Raw genomic sequence first — 15,642 nt, forward strand, 5'->3', positions numbered from 1 at the left:
CTCCTTGAAAAAGTGTAATCCCCACCGACACCTGAGAATCCCTGGCCCAAGACCGCACAAAGTGGAGAAGCACCCGGGAAGGCGCCGAACACCTCGAGTCTCTTCGCCAGGAGCAAGCGCAAGGAGCGCACGTCAACCCAAGCACCCCACCCACCCGCCCCTTCAACCACCGTCTGCCCCACCTGTGACAGAGACTGTAGGTCCCGCATTGGACTCATCAGTCACCTGAGAACTCATTTTTAATGTGGAAGCAAGTCATCCTCGGTTCCGAGGGACTGCCTAAGAAGAAGATGATGATACTTGGAGGATGGCAGACACTGATGAAACTCTACCCAAGCAGAAGTCACCAAGCGAGTAGTACTGGAAAACCCAATTATAGTTGCTGGAGCATCAACATGAAGTGGCATGTCGTTTCAATCTCCCACATTAAATTAGGGACATGGAAAAGGCATCTCTGGCTGTGCAGGGGAGGGGATCAGAGGGAGAAAACTAAATATAAATGAGATGAAAATGGCTTACATTTTTAAAATATTAAATCATATTCATTTTGGGTGTGGGCCACTTTCAAGTCTCCATTCTTCAAGACGATAACTCCTTGGTGGCATCCAGTTCTACAGTACAGTACCTTGTTCAAGTAACCGTTAATCATTTGTGAGCGTTGACCATGATTGCTGATGGGATATTTCACTGTGGAGCTGCTATCCTGTCCTCACCTAACATTTTACTCACACTCACTCACTCACTCACTCACTCTCTTTCCAGGAGAAGTCACTGGATAGTGATGAAAAGGTTAACAGTGGCTGACCTTTTCCGCCGCACCCCCTATATTTTTCCTGACCCTTGGCGGGTGAAGCTAATTGCAGTGCCCCAGCCTAGATCTTCCAACTCCGCACAGACCAGGAATTGAACCTTTTGGTCTGTACAGTATAGAACTATATCATTAGTGCCTTTACCCAGTATGCCATCACGAAAGCCTATTTTTCCTTGTTAAAATGTCTCAAAATATATTTGCAGTGGATAAGGAATGGAGTGGATTAATAGTAGATATTTTTGTTATATCGTCAGTGGGACAATTAGCAGAGGCTACCCATTGGTGAAATCTCTTGGCTGAAGTATTACTGGGTGCTGCTGCTGGACTTAAAAATGACTTTGTTCCTTTGAAGCAGGAGCCTGTGTCTGCAGCTACTTTGCCCTTCACCTCTCCTCCTCCTTCACCTTCCTACCAAAAAGGTCAAGCAGCAAGTGGAGATGGGAGACCCAGAGTTGCCTTTGGTCAAAATCACGCAGGTAGGTGAAAGCTGCAAGTGTGTCTTTGCATTTGAGTGGGCAAGGTATTTCACAATGATTGAATGTCATAAAGAGCAGACTCTTTGTGTTTGCCAGGAAAGTGAGTGTACCCAGGATAAGTCAGGAGAAGAATTAACTCTTGAACGTTGTGCATCTGTCTCTCTTTCTGTTGATTTTTACAGTTGGTGGCAAGCGACTGTCGTAGCTGATTAAATTTATCTTTGTCTACAACCCAACGCCAGTGGTTTTAAATAACATGAATTGGAAGGAAGCTTCAACTGAGTTTGATTGATTCCAGCAGCCATTCATTTGAATCCCTCTCCCTGAATGTTACTTAAAATGTCAACAGTAAATCATGATACACGATCCTGTGACTAAAATTCAGTACTAGGCGATTGAGCACTTGAGGGAGTACATCAATGGTGCCACACAGTTGAGGAATGCAGAACAGATGATGCTTGGGGAAATTTCCCCGAGGCCCCTGAATTTTAATAACTCTTCAGTGTGCAAAGGGTTCATGGCCCGCTAAACACGTTTCTCAGTCAGGGGAGGGTTATCTGAAGGTGAGAAGCTGTAAGCGATGCAGGGAACAAGAGGAAAATGTGGCATGTAATTCTTACTGTACAAGAAAGAGGGAAATACCAAACCAGTGCTGTGGTTAATTGAGTGATTTCATATCAAATTATCGTCAGAACCTCTATCTGGTGTTTTACTTTGCTTCCAGCTACTTATAATGTATAAAATGTGGTTTCCACTGCTGCTCTTCCGAGTTTGTACACCAGTTGTTGTTCAGTATTCAAGTCAGTCTTTTTAACATTTTAGATGAATGGAACCTGCGTGATTTAATCGTAAAACACATTTCTTCATAAAAGTCGTACTACACTATTAATTTTAGCTACGGGACAGATTTAAAACCCATTTTACCCAGTATTGCTGACTGGCGCTATAAAATAAGTTGTAAATGTACAAAATATTACAATTTCTTTAAGTACTATAGATTATAGTGATCTATATTTAGCACTAAGCAATTATCTGGATTTAATCCACATTATATAAATTAATTGCAAAATGTGGTGTGGTGCAGTTTTATTTCCAGCCTTCAGTCATTACTGTTTAACTAACTGCCAGAAGATTTTATCAGATGGACCCTTGAATTCACATCAGGATTCAGTGCTTAATGGGATTTGTGATTGGGCCATTCTCTCGGATCGATGTGTCAGCAAAAGTGAATTATATTGAATAAATGATGCAATTATACTGACAAATGTGAGATGGAGCAAGTTCCAAATGTGTGTAAAAGCATATGAAAGTAAATGAGGTGGCACGTCATAGTCAAAAGTATTGCACATGTGGAAGTGGGCAAACGAGATTAGAGTCGGTAGGTCCAGTTGAAGAGCTAACACCACCTTGGGTGTGATGGGCCAAATGGCTGCCCTCTGCAGCTATTTCTATGAAGTACTGCAAGGAAGAGAATGATATCCATACAGCACACATTCAGTGTAGCCTGCAATAATAGTTAAGCTGCAGTGGACAATATGAAATGGAAAGAGACATTTCTGGAGTTCGCTGCTGGGTGCTTCCATTTTAACTTCAGCTGCTCCTTCTCAACTCTGTTGACCATACAGTTCTATCATAGCTTCCTCTGCAAAGTGTCAGCATTCTATGTTCCTGTTGCCAACCAACTGTGCTCCTGCATGAAGTCAATTTTCCATCTTGGATTTTTTTCCTGTCGTCTTGGTAGGTTCTGACAGTCATGGCGACAGCATTGACCCAGTCGATGGCCTCCTCAGTTTGCTTTGTGTAGATTAGAGGAAGGGTGTCTCTAAGCAGAAAGTTGGCATGCTCCTGCTTTGTATTGCTTCCATAATGATGTATACTTTATGATTGTTATAATGTCCCCTTTTTCGTGGCTTCAGAGTGAACGTGGCTTTACATGTACACCAAATCTTGGGAAATTCCAATAATTAGTGGACCAATACAAAAGCAAAATACTGCGGATGCTGGAAATCTGAAATAAAAGCAGAAAATGCTGGAAATACTCAGCAGGTCAGGCAGCATCTGTGGAGCGAGAAACAGAGTTAACGTTTCAGGTCGATGACCCTTCGTCAGAACTGGAAAAAGCTGCAGAACGAACAGGTTTTTAAGCAAGTGCAGGGGCAGAGAAAGGGGGGAGGGAAGAACAAAAGGGAAGGTCTGTGATAGGATGGAAGGCAGGAGAGATTAAGGGAAGGTCTATGATAGGGTGGAAGGCAGGAGAGATCAAGAGAGATTAAGAGATGGTGCAAGGCAAAAGGAGATGGTAATGGGACAAGTTAAGAAACAAAGGATGGCTCTAGATGAAGTGTAAATGGCAATGGCAGAATGAAAGACAGCTGCCATGTGGGAGAGAGAAAAAAAAATTGATAGGGGCAAAGGTTATGGTCTGAAATTGTTGAGCTCTATGTTGAGTCCCGAAGGCTGTAAAGTGCCTAATCGAAAGACGAGGTACTGTTCCTCGAGCTTATGCTGAGCTTCATTGGAACAGTGTAAGAGGCCAAGGACGGTGAGGTCTGAGTGGGAGTGGAGTGGAGAATTAAAGTGACAGGCGACCGAAAGCTCGGGATCACCCTTACGGACTGAATGGAGACGTTTCGCAAAGCGGTCACCCAATCTGCATTTGGTCTCCCCAAGGTAGAGGAGACTGCATCGTGAGCAGCGAATACAGTATACTAAATTGCAAGAAGTACAAGTAAATCGCTGTTTCACCTGGAAGGAGTGTTTGGGGCCCTGGACAGTGGGAAGGGTGTAGGTAAAAGGACAGGTGTTACATCTCCTGCGCTTGCACAGGAAGGTGCTGGGCGAAGGGGTGTTGGGGGTTATAGAGGAGTGGACCAGGGTGTCACAGAGGGAGCGGTCCCTTCGGAACGCTGGAAGGGGAGGTGAGGGGGAAGTTGTGTTTGGTGGTGGGATCACGCTGGAGGTGGTGGAAATGGCGGCGGATGATCCGTTGAATGTGGAGGCTGGTGGGGTGAAAGGTGAGGACAAGGGGACCAATGTTAACAAATTAGTGGACCAATGTTAACAAATCTTTTGGCAACAAGAAATTAGTTGAGGAAACACTGACTATATGTCAACAACCTGGAATATTAAATTTCTCTTCTGCCCAATGTGCCAACCCCCACTCCTGGCACATAACTAAATGAATTTTATCAACATTATGGACTACATGCAAATAGGCCGATTGATTAGCTGCTGTGAGAAGTGAATGTAGTGCGTAGATGTTGCACTCACTTGAGGAATACACCGATGTACAGTTTGATGTGCTTGTAAATTATAACAGTGAAACATCCAGCAGCGTGGAGACTAGAACCTGCTGGATTTATAACCACAATTGCAGATTACAGGAAACTTTTGATTTACCGGCACCTAAATAACCGGAAATGTCGGTTAACCGGCAAAATTCAGGAGTAGGTTTTACTTCATATTTATTTGCCTTCTTTCATCTGTGCTGTGCAAGGGTGTGGCTGCAGCTGTTGCTAAGCTACAGAGACGCTTGAAACTTGTGGCCATTGTTCTACAGTTGTTGCTAAGCAACAGGGTTTGTTGCTTTATACGGAGCTGTCAGCTCTCCCTATCTTTTACTATAGCGTTCGGTTATCCGGAATTTTTGATGAACCGGCACCACGTCAGTCCCGGATAAAAGAAAGTTTCCTGTATCTGTTAAAAAATTACAACACTTTTTTAGGGTTTCAATTTTATGGTATGATTTAATCAGCTGGAGACCTCGTGAGAAGACGGCCACTTTATAAATCTCTCACTTTACATTGCGCTGTATAAACTTTTTATTTTAAATAATCTTTCTTGCTTCAGTGTTGGAGCAATGAGCCACAGTTTGCTGAATAAGCTGGAACTCTGGAACTGCCACAGCTGAGTCTGTGATGCACACTTCTACAGAGGTTAATAGACTGCTGTGTCAGCAGCATTGCATTTTAAAAACCGTGTTATCCTTATCTGAGGAAGGATGTTGTTGCCATGGAGGGAGTGCAGCGAAGAGTCACCAGACTGATACCTGGGATGGCAGGAATGACGTATGAGGAGAGATTGGGTCGATTGGGCTTATACTTGCTGGAGTTTAGAAGAATGAGAGGGGATCTCATTGAAACTTATAAAATTCTAACAGGACTAGACAGACTAGATGCAGGAAGGATGTTCCCGATGGCGGGGGAGTCCAGAACCAGGGGTCACAGTCTCAGGATAAGGGGTAAGCCTTTTAGGACAGGGATGAGGAGGAATTTCTTCACCCAGAGAGTGGTGAACCTGTGGAATTCTCTACCACACAAGACCGTTGAGGCCAATTCATTAAATATATTCAAGAAGGAGTTAGATATATTTCTTAAGGCTAAAGGGATCAAGGGATATGGGGAGAAGGCAGGTACGAGGGTACTGAATTTGGATGATCAGCCATGATTTCATTAAATGGCGGAACAGGCTCGAGGGGCTGAATGGCCTACTTCTGCTCCTACCTTCTATGTTTCTATGTTTACTGGATTTATGGTGACTGTTCCTGTGTGACTTAGAAAATAAGAAATGACTAGCAGTGTGTTATAGGGCTGTAACACGTGAGAGAGGTTTGGATAACATTATGAACCTTCAGAGCAAAAGCCAAGCAAGTGGTTCAAACACCTAACTAAACGAACAATCTGCTCCAGTTCTATGCTTATTCCAGTCCTTTTTTTTTACTACTTCTACTGGATGATGGTTTCCTCTACCTTCAAGCCTGCTGCTTTCCGATTGGAGTTAGATTCGTTAAACTATCGGTAGTGATGGTGGCCATGATGATCGTGGTAAACTGAGCGTGCCATGTGGTTTTGTGTCACATAACTCTATTGTGAAGAGCTGGCACCGTCCAGTTAAGAGGATGTCATAACTGGATCATAACATCAACATCACCATTAAGCTGATAAATATGAGAATCAGTTGTTACTTTACAGGCAAAGAAAAAAGTGTAGCCTTCGCATATGGTTGAGCATGTTTTCGTAAAATACCAGGAGATTGTTGTTTAAAAATAGCTCAAGCACAAAATCTAAAATGGGGACAACAGTTAAATAAAGTGAAGAGCAGCGAAGCCCAGCCATAGTGATGCACTGTTGTAGCAGAAGTCAGCTGATTGGAGCATTTTCCGATTGTCTGGAATGGAGCAAGAAGCACGTACGAGTTAACATTCAGCTCCGGTTTGAAATTGCTGGATTCTTGGTGTTTGTGATCACTCAGACACAGCCTAATCCAAGAAAGTGCTGCATTCTGTGCTTAAGGCTGTGAACTTGATTCAGAAATAATTACCTACTTTGTGAATGAATTATGATCTGAGACCCCCGGGCTAATTAGTAATTTATGCATGGATTTATTGCCATGTGAAAAGTTGCATTCTAAGTATTGGGGATACTTTGGGTGGTGGTAACACTATTTTGTGTATTTTGAAATAGATTAGCTCAGCAGTAAGTCTTTGTACTGGTAGACCAAAAGCGTCAGTTTAACTAGCTACTGAAAAAAAGCGCAGATCTGATTAACTTTAGTCATGCTGCAATACCTGAACATTGTGGCTTGCTGTACTGGTGATATGTCATATTTGGACTAGGCCTTAATCTGTGGATGCTGACTGAAGTTAATATGATTTGTTTTTTTTAAACGCCTGTCAGAAGTGTGTCAGTGAAGTGTGAGTACCTGTCGCACTTCAGGGTGATTGACTGTTTTGCCGCAGAGGATTTGGATATGACATGTACTGAAGTGTTACTTTTCAGTTTTGCTCACTGGTTTGAAAATCCCCTCTGCCGCATGAAGCTGGGGGTGGGGAGGAAAACGATGTATCTTCACGCCAAGGCTGGTCTGCAGAATGTGGCCCATCTTCTGATCAAGCAGCGAGGGTCATTAAGTCTCTCTTGTGAACTATTCGAGGCTCATTGTGTTGGGTTAGCCCTGTTCGTTTCGAAACCAGCGGGAGTTAGTTGCCAGGAGCCTCCAGGATGGGGGTCCCATGGCAGCAGTCAGTTCAATTGGCAGCCCCACAGGCTAACCCCCGGACAGGGACAGGGAAAGGGCTGGAGGTCAAGCCCTTAACTTCCTGCCCATTCGGAAAACCTAAAGGACAGGAAAAACTTGTTCAGGGTCACTTGGTAAGATTTGTTGAGAGGCAGGTAAGGGCCGAGGCCAGTTTACCTTGTGTTACATAGTTATGTTGGGACTACATTGTACAAGTGTACTAACACTCAAATCAAGTGTAGCAGTACTACGATGCTGGGAAAGTAGTGCGCAGGCGCCGCACAAGGCACTTGGAAATATCACCCCGCACCATGCGGCAGACAAGGATTACAACTCAAATAAAACAGTAGTTTATAATTACAAACTACCGAGTCCAGAGTCGTCTTTACAAAGCACTACGAGCGCTAGAAGACATAACATGGTGGCAGCGGTATAAGTGAGTAAACTTACGCAAATAAAAAACGATATCAGATTGAAGAAAGAAATTTAAAAGTAAACTCTGCAGCGTTTTAACCGCGAATCGTACGGGCAGCTAAAATGGCGGCGTCCAATGCACTGACCGCGAATATGCTCCCCATCATGAACTGGGAAGCCGACGATATCGTGGAAGCTTTCTGGAAATTTAAGCAAAAATGCGAGCTTACATTTAAAAGTTTCCTGAAAGGCTCCTCCGATGAGGGAAAAAGTCAGCTACATTCTACTGTGGGCGGGAGAAAAAGGCTTAGATCTCTAACAGCTGGAGTTTATCTGAAGAGGATAAAACGAACCCTACGGAGATTTATGAAAAGTTCAGTAACCATCTCGAGCTTAAATCAAACCACCGCATACACAGGTATAAATTCCAAAGCTTAAGACGGGAACCTAGTGAAACGGCTGACAATTTCCTGACGAGATTAAAAAATGAAGCCAGCAAATGCAAGTTTACGGAACTAGAAGAAAGGCTGGTAGACCAATTAATATGGGGATCAGCACATACTGAAATGCAAAAAGAACTAATAGGAAAAGAAAAGCTCGGAATATCAGAAGCCATAGATACAGCGAGGGCTCACGAAGCCACAAAACAACAGATGAAAACGCTGAATACTCATACAACTGACGTGCGGACAACTCCCGAACCGGATCACAGAGTAGATGCAGTGCGCGAAAAGCACAGCACACAAAAACAAGTATATGACAGTGGGAAGAATACGTGTAGAAACTGCGGAAGACAACACGACTACACAGACAGAAGAAGATGCCCAGCGTATGGAACAAGCTGCAACACGTGTGGTAAAGCAAACCACTGGCAAAAGATGTGCAGAGCTAAAAGAGAGGGGCTACACACCAAAAGCAGAGGTGGGCAGCAGAACCAACAAAAGAAAAACAAAATCCATACCATGGGTGAGCAAGATGACGAAGACTGCGGGTACGACAAAGCTCTGAACATTGAAACCATAAAGGTTCTCTTACACGAAACGTCCAGAGCGGAAAGCACCCCAAAGAAAGAATGGCACACTATCATCCAGATTAAAAAGCGGATCGAAGGACAGCCCACAACAGTCAACCTAAAAGTAAAGTTGGACACAGGAGCTCCGAGCAACATCCTTCCACTGAGGCTATACCAGAGGATCTTCCCCGAAAACTTGGGCGAAGATAGATACCCGAAAAGAGGATGTTTAAAAGCAAACAACGTCACGCTGACAACGTATGGGGGGAGCGAGATCAGACAATTTAGAACAACCTACATAAAAGGAACACACAAAAGCAGAAACATCAACTGCATGTTCTATGTGACCGACTCCGAGGGACCGGCGATCCTGGGATTAAACAGTTGCGAGAAGCTGGGGTTAATCTCGGTAAACCACGAACTAACAAAAACATCACTGAAAGTCGACAGCAACACCCCACTGGAGAATCGCCCACAAAGCATGGACACGAAACATTTGATGGACATGTATCCAGAATGTTTTGATGACACTGTAGGATGCTTCGGGGAGTTCAAGTACCATATAACAATAGATCCAGAGGTAAAACCCGTCATCCACGCTCCAAGAAAAATACCCATCAAGCTAAAAGAAAAATTATACACCGAACTAAAAGAAATGGAAGAGAAAGAAATAATCGCAAAGGTCACTGAACCCACAGACTGGGTAAACTCGATTGTGGTACGGGAAAAGCCGAACGGGCAGCTCAGAATCTGTCTGGACCCCAAAGACTTAAACCAGGCAATAAAGCAGGACCACTACCCCACACCAACATTAGAAGAAATCACACCAGCACTGGCAGGAGCCAAAGTCTTCTCCAAACTGGATGCCAGAAACGGCTATTGGAACGTAAAACTGGACAAAGAATCAACTAACCTGACTACTTTTACTACATCATTGGGGCGTTATAAATTCCTGCGGCTGCCATTCGGGTTGAAAGTCAGCCAAGACATCTTCCAACAAAAGATCGACGAAACATACAAAGGCGGTGAAGGAGCCATTGGAATTGCTGATGACATCCAAGTTTACGGAACAAATGAAAGAGACCACGACGTCACTTGCACGAGGCCATGGAGCGCACCAACACTGGCATCTACCCGACAATGTGGAAAATTGCCCAAGTATGTCCTGTCTACAAAAAGCAGGACAAATCCGACCCGGCCAATTACCGTCCCATCAGCCTACTCTCAATCATCAGCAAAGTGATGGAAGGTGTTGTCGACAGTGCTATCAAGCGGCACTTACTCATTAATAACCTGCTAACTGACGCCCAGTTTGGGTTCCGCCAGGGCCACTCAGCTCCTGACCTCATTACAGCCTTGGTCCAAACATGGACAAAAGAGCTGAACTCGAGGTAAGGTGAGAGTGACTGCCCTTGACATCAAGGCAACATTTGATCGAGTGTGGCATCAAGGAGCCCTAGCAAAACTGAAGTCAATGGGAATCAAGGGGAAAACTCTCCATTGGTTGGAATCATACCTAGCACAAAGGAAGTTGGCTGTGGTTGTTGGAGGTCATTCATCTCAATCACATGACATCACTGCAGGAGTTCCTCAGGGCAGTGTCCTAGGCCCAACCATCTTCAGCTGTTTCATCAATGACCTTTCATCCATCATAAGGTCAGAAGTGGGGATGTTCGCTGATGATTGCACACTGTTCACCATTCGAGACTCGTCAGATACTGACGCAGTCCGTGTCCATATGCAGCAAGACCTGGACAACATTCAGACTTGGGCTGACAAGTGGCAAGTAACATTCGCACCACACAAGTGCCAGGCAATGACCATCTCCAACAAGCGAGACTCTAACCATCTCCCCTTGACATTCAATGGCATTACCATCGCTGAATCCCCCACTATCAACATCCTGGGGGTTACCATTGATCAGAAACTGAACTGGACCAGCCATATAAATACTGTGGCTACAAGAGCAGGCCAGAGGCTGGGAATTCTGCAGCGAGTGTCTCACATCCTGACTCCCCAAAGCCTTTCCACCATCTACAAGGCACAAGTCAGGAGTGTGATGGAATACTCTCCACTTGCCTGGATGAGTGCAGTTCCAACAACACTCAAGAAGCTCGACACCATTCAGGATAAAGCAGCCCGCTTGATTGGCACTCCATCCACCACCTTCAACATTCACTCCCTCCACCACCGGCGCACTGTGGCTGCAGTGTGTGCCATCTACAAGATGCACTGCAGCAACTCGCCAAAGCTCCTTCAACAGCACCTTCCAAACCCGCGACCTCTACCACTTAGAAGGACAAGGGCAGCAGATGCATGGGAACATCACCACCTACAAGTTCCCCTCCAAGCCACACACCATCCTGACTTGGACCTGTATCGCCGTTCCTTCACTGTCGTTGGGCCAAAATCCTGGAACTCCCTTCCTAACAGCATTGTGGGTGTACCTACACCATATGGACTGTAGCGGTTCAAGAAGGCAGCTCACCACCATCTTCTCAAGGGCAATTAGGGATGGGCACTAAATGCAGGCCTAGCCAGCGACGCCCACATCCCATCAATGAATAAAAAAAAAAAACGGCTGACATCAAGCTGAACGCCGAGAAGTGCATCGTTAAAAGTACGAAATGCAAATTTTTTGGCATGATCAACACACCGGACGGTGTCAAGCCTAATCCCGAAAAGGTCGAGGCGATAGCAGAGATGAAACCTCCAAACGACAAGAAAGAGCTGAGAAGCTACCTCGGCTTGGTCCAGTATATGAGCTCTTTCATCCCGAACATGTCAGACTACACAGCGAACCTAAGAGAATTACTAAAAGAAGACACCGAATACCAATGGTCAGAATCCCACGAGAGGAACTTCAAACACCTAAAGGAATTATTATGTAAAGAAACCAGCCTGTCTTATTACGATAGAAAAAATCCTGTCACCCTACAGGTAGATGCCTCTACCAGGGGGCTAGGGGCAGCCCTCGTGCAGGAAGGAAAACCAATAGCTTTCGCATCGAAGGCATTGACATCAGCAGAGACAAGATACGCAAACATCGAAAGAGAGCTATTGGCAGTAGTATACGGATGCAAAAAGTTCCACACCTACTTATACGGAAGAAAATTCGAGGTAGAGAGTGACCATCGTCCACTCGAACAAATTTACAAGAAAAACCTAAGCAAGGCCCCAGCAAGACTGCAAAGGTTACTGTTAAGACTCCAAAGTTACAACTTCGAATTAAAATACCGGCCAGGGAAAGAAATGACACTGGCAGATGCATTGTCTCGATTGTCACCACACGAAAAACACGAGATGAAGGGCCTGACAGTAAAAATACACCACCTCGTAAATGTTACTCCCACAAAGCTTAGCCAAATTCAAGAGGAGACTGGTAAAGAAGAGTTGCTACTACTCATGCAACAGGTAATACAGGGGTGGCCGGAGAAGATCCAGCAGGTCCAAAACCAAATCCGACAGTACTGGACAATCGGAGACGACATCTCGGTGGAGGACAGTGTTCTCCTTGCTGTTCAAGAATCATAATACCAAAAACGATGCAAACGGAACTTCTCCGCTTAATACACCAAGGCCAAGTAAACTAAGAGCCAGATCAGCTATGTACAAAAGCATAGAACAAATGGTCTCCACATGCTGCATATGCCAGAAATACCAAAACACACAGCAGAAGGAGGAGATGATTCAAATGGAAGTACCCCCGAGACCATGGCACACGGTAGGAACAGATCTGTTCCTGTGCAACCAGGAGTGGTACATCACAGTAGCAGACTACTACTCAAAATTTCCTTTTGTCAGAAGGATAAATGACATGAGAGCCACAACAATCACAAAAATTGCGAAAAACTTATTCGCAGAACAGGGCATCCCAGAGAAGGTCATCTGCGACAATGGGACACAATTCACCTCCAGCGAATTCAGAGCACTGGCTGGAAAATACGGATTTAAAATAATTACCTCATCCCCACATTACCCAAGGGGACATGGATTTCTTGAAAGACAGATCCAAACAGTCAAAAGAGCTCTCATTAAAAGCAAGGAGATGGGAGAAGACCAAGACCGCCCTTTTGGCAATTAGATCGACACCTTAGCGAGCAGACTCGAAATCACCAGCAGAACTACTAAACGGTAGAAAATACAAAACAACTCTACCAGCAAAGATATATCCTCCCCAGGACCAAGAGGACGTTCGGCAGAAGCTGATGGAAACACAAGCTACGGGGAGCACACACTATAACAAGCATGCAAAACCACTACCGGAGCTGCTAAATGCGCAATCAGTGCATATACAAGATCCGTTGTTGAGAACATGGAGTCCAGCCAAGGTTATTGGAAAAGCTGATACTCCAAGATCTTACTTGGTAGAGACAGAACCTGGAAACCAATACAGGCGAAACAGGATCCGTATCAGGCCCTCACCTGAAGCTGTCAAACAGCGGACAACATTAACAGCAGTTAGGGTACCAGACACGGAAAACAATATAACGCCAGAAACAAACACCTCAAATACAACAACTGCAAACATGCACTCTCCAGAGCCAAACACGACAGCACCGGCAACAAGAAAAGAACACACCAAAACACCGCAGAAAGGAATAGTTACAGCCAAGTCCACAAGATGGAGGAGTAACATACAACCACCTGAGTGGTATCGCGAATAATTATAAAGACAATTATAATTCGCACAGAACAGTAAAACAACATGGACAAATATCTGTATATAAATTGAGCAAAGAAAGCTCACGTTCTGTATTTTGTTAACGTTATTCAACTGGAAACATTGTAAAATAGAAAATTGATGTCGTTAGTTTTGTTGGGAAAGAGGAATGTTACATAGTTATGTTGGGACTACATTGTACAAGTGTACTAATACTCAAATCAAGTGTAGCAGTACTACAATGCTGGGAAAGTAGTGCGCAGGCGCCGCACAAGGCACTTGGAAATATCACCCCGCACCATGCGGCAGGCAGGGATTACAACTCAAATAAAACAGTAGTTTATAATTACAAACTACCGAGTCCAGAGTTGTCTTTACAAAGCACTACGAGCGCTAGAAGACATAACACCTTGAGAACTGACTAGGCCCAGAGTAATCCTTAGTTCAATTCCGTGATGGGGCTGACCAAATGAAAGCATTACTTAGCCCATTGACTGGGATAGTGTGGTGCAGGTTCTTACTTTAACTTCATTTCCATCCCTCTTCATAATAAAATAAGGTGGAATTTGCTATGACTTATTCTGTACATTCACTTACTGGCTGTAAAATAAAGCAGCTTAACAGTTCATATTTTGCCTCATCTCACTAAAGTATTAATCAGTCTGTCCTTCAGATGATTAATATCGAGTCCATATAGCAAAGCTATCACATTGGTACACCCTTGAGTCACGCTATTGTGCGTCTAGATATTGGGTAGCAAAGGTAAATTTTTGATCGTAAGGGATGCGAGGTCCAGTTACAGGAGAGTGATGATGCATAACTCGAGAATATCTACGGCAGATCTGAAATTTGTAACGGTACCATACTGCTGTATGTTGAGGCATCAGGCGTGAATGCTGATGAGTTTATCTCAGTTGGTTCACACTGTGTGCAAGTTTTGTAATGTGTTAGTGGATCATTTGGAACAATAAAATGCAACACTGATTTGGAGGACATAATTTCTCTCTTGCAACTGGCACAAGTCAAGACGGCTCCTACATGCATATCTTAATATCAACAGGAGTCATTGGATAACAGAACACCATGTGACTTAACATTTCAGAAACCGTTACACCCAACAGACTCCTATTTATATATGACTTGGGCTTGAGAAGCTTTGTTTGAAAGGGGGGGGAATATATATTTGAGAAAAGTAAACCTCTTTTACGTCAAGAATGGAGGAATATTGTAGGCGAGCTAAATATCATTTTATGCTGTAAAATCGACATGTATATCTGAGGTAGAAATGTCTTTCATAACAAGAAATGGGAATTCATTTGTTTCAAATTGAACTAATCCATAATGTGATTAGCCTTCGTTGTCTTGTCCACTTTCAAGGTGGCACTTTCTGTTTGTGGTTGCTGAAGTCCTGAGATACTTTTGGATGAAGATTACCCATTGGCCCTTTTGAAAATACCAGTCCTGCATCGTCCAGCTATTTCTCTAGGCTTTTGATCATCAGTGCTTATTGACGTAAGAAAACTACTAGGCACTTGGTCTAAGCGTTAAACAAAGCTTTAATCAACTGTTTTACAACATGGCAGTCTAGTTGTGTCCTTCACTTGTTCCTGTTAAGAATGTCCTGCGCAAGCTGGGCCCGTGCCCGAGTATTTATACTCTCCCTGGACAGCGCCACCCGCAGGCCGCTCAGTATTATTTCATAAGTCTTTCTTTCATGAATGACTGATTCATGTCACTTATTAATATCCTTTTCTTCTAATCTAGCAATACCTGCGCTGTTCTGAATCACCAGGTCTTGGGGCACCAAGAACTCTCTGAAATTGTGCGCACTTGATGCTTGCGTATTAAAATACCGCTCCCGAGCAGAATAAAACTCTGCAATTTTGCTTTCAAATGCTGAATTTTTCTCTCTCCTGTCCTGTTTTGCGCCTCTTACTCATTTGAGATTTATGGAATGTAGAAAGTCGTCAACAGCCATGTCTACACTCCATAGTCTTGCGCCTCAAGGCACCATCTAGTCATCCTGTTGGGTTGTTCAAAGACCCTTAGCAAACTAGGCTGACTTAAAATGAATAAATCACGAGTTGAGCCAAGGACATTGGCAGTTAGTTGCATGATTTTGTGCATAGCCATGCCGGCAACTTGTACGCTGACAGAATAGTATCCCTTGTGATTTATAGATGTAAAAAGAGTCTGCCTGGGGACATTGGTTTCCTCATGCATACTGTTGACCCCTGCAAACTTACAAGCG

At 44.1% G+C, this 15,642-nt stretch overlaps 1 protein-coding gene across 3 annotated transcripts in view; it reads left to right on the forward strand.

Annotated features, from left to right (window-relative positions):
- The window catches only part of reps2 (RALBP1 associated Eps domain containing 2), a 324,931-nt gene that overhangs the window by 162,356 nt on the left and 146,933 nt on the right, over nucleotides 1-15,642 (forward strand). For 2 of the 3 annotated variants that reach the window (XM_086006315.1, XM_086006317.1), the window contains exon 4: nucleotides 1,164-1,287. In XM_086006315.1, the coding sequence (XP_085862441.1) occupies nucleotides 1,164-1,287 (124 nt within the window). The remainder of the gene's footprint in view (nucleotides 1-1,163; nucleotides 1,288-15,642) is intronic. The other variant, XM_086006316.1, reaches the window with a different exon arrangement.

This window comes from Somniosus microcephalus, chromosome 14 (genome assembly GCF_052327205.1).
Source record: "Somniosus microcephalus isolate GS21.2 chromosome 14, FLI_Smic_1.0, whole genome shotgun sequence".
Classification (NCBI taxonomy): domain Eukaryota; kingdom Metazoa; phylum Chordata; class Chondrichthyes; order Squaliformes; family Somniosidae; genus Somniosus; species Somniosus microcephalus.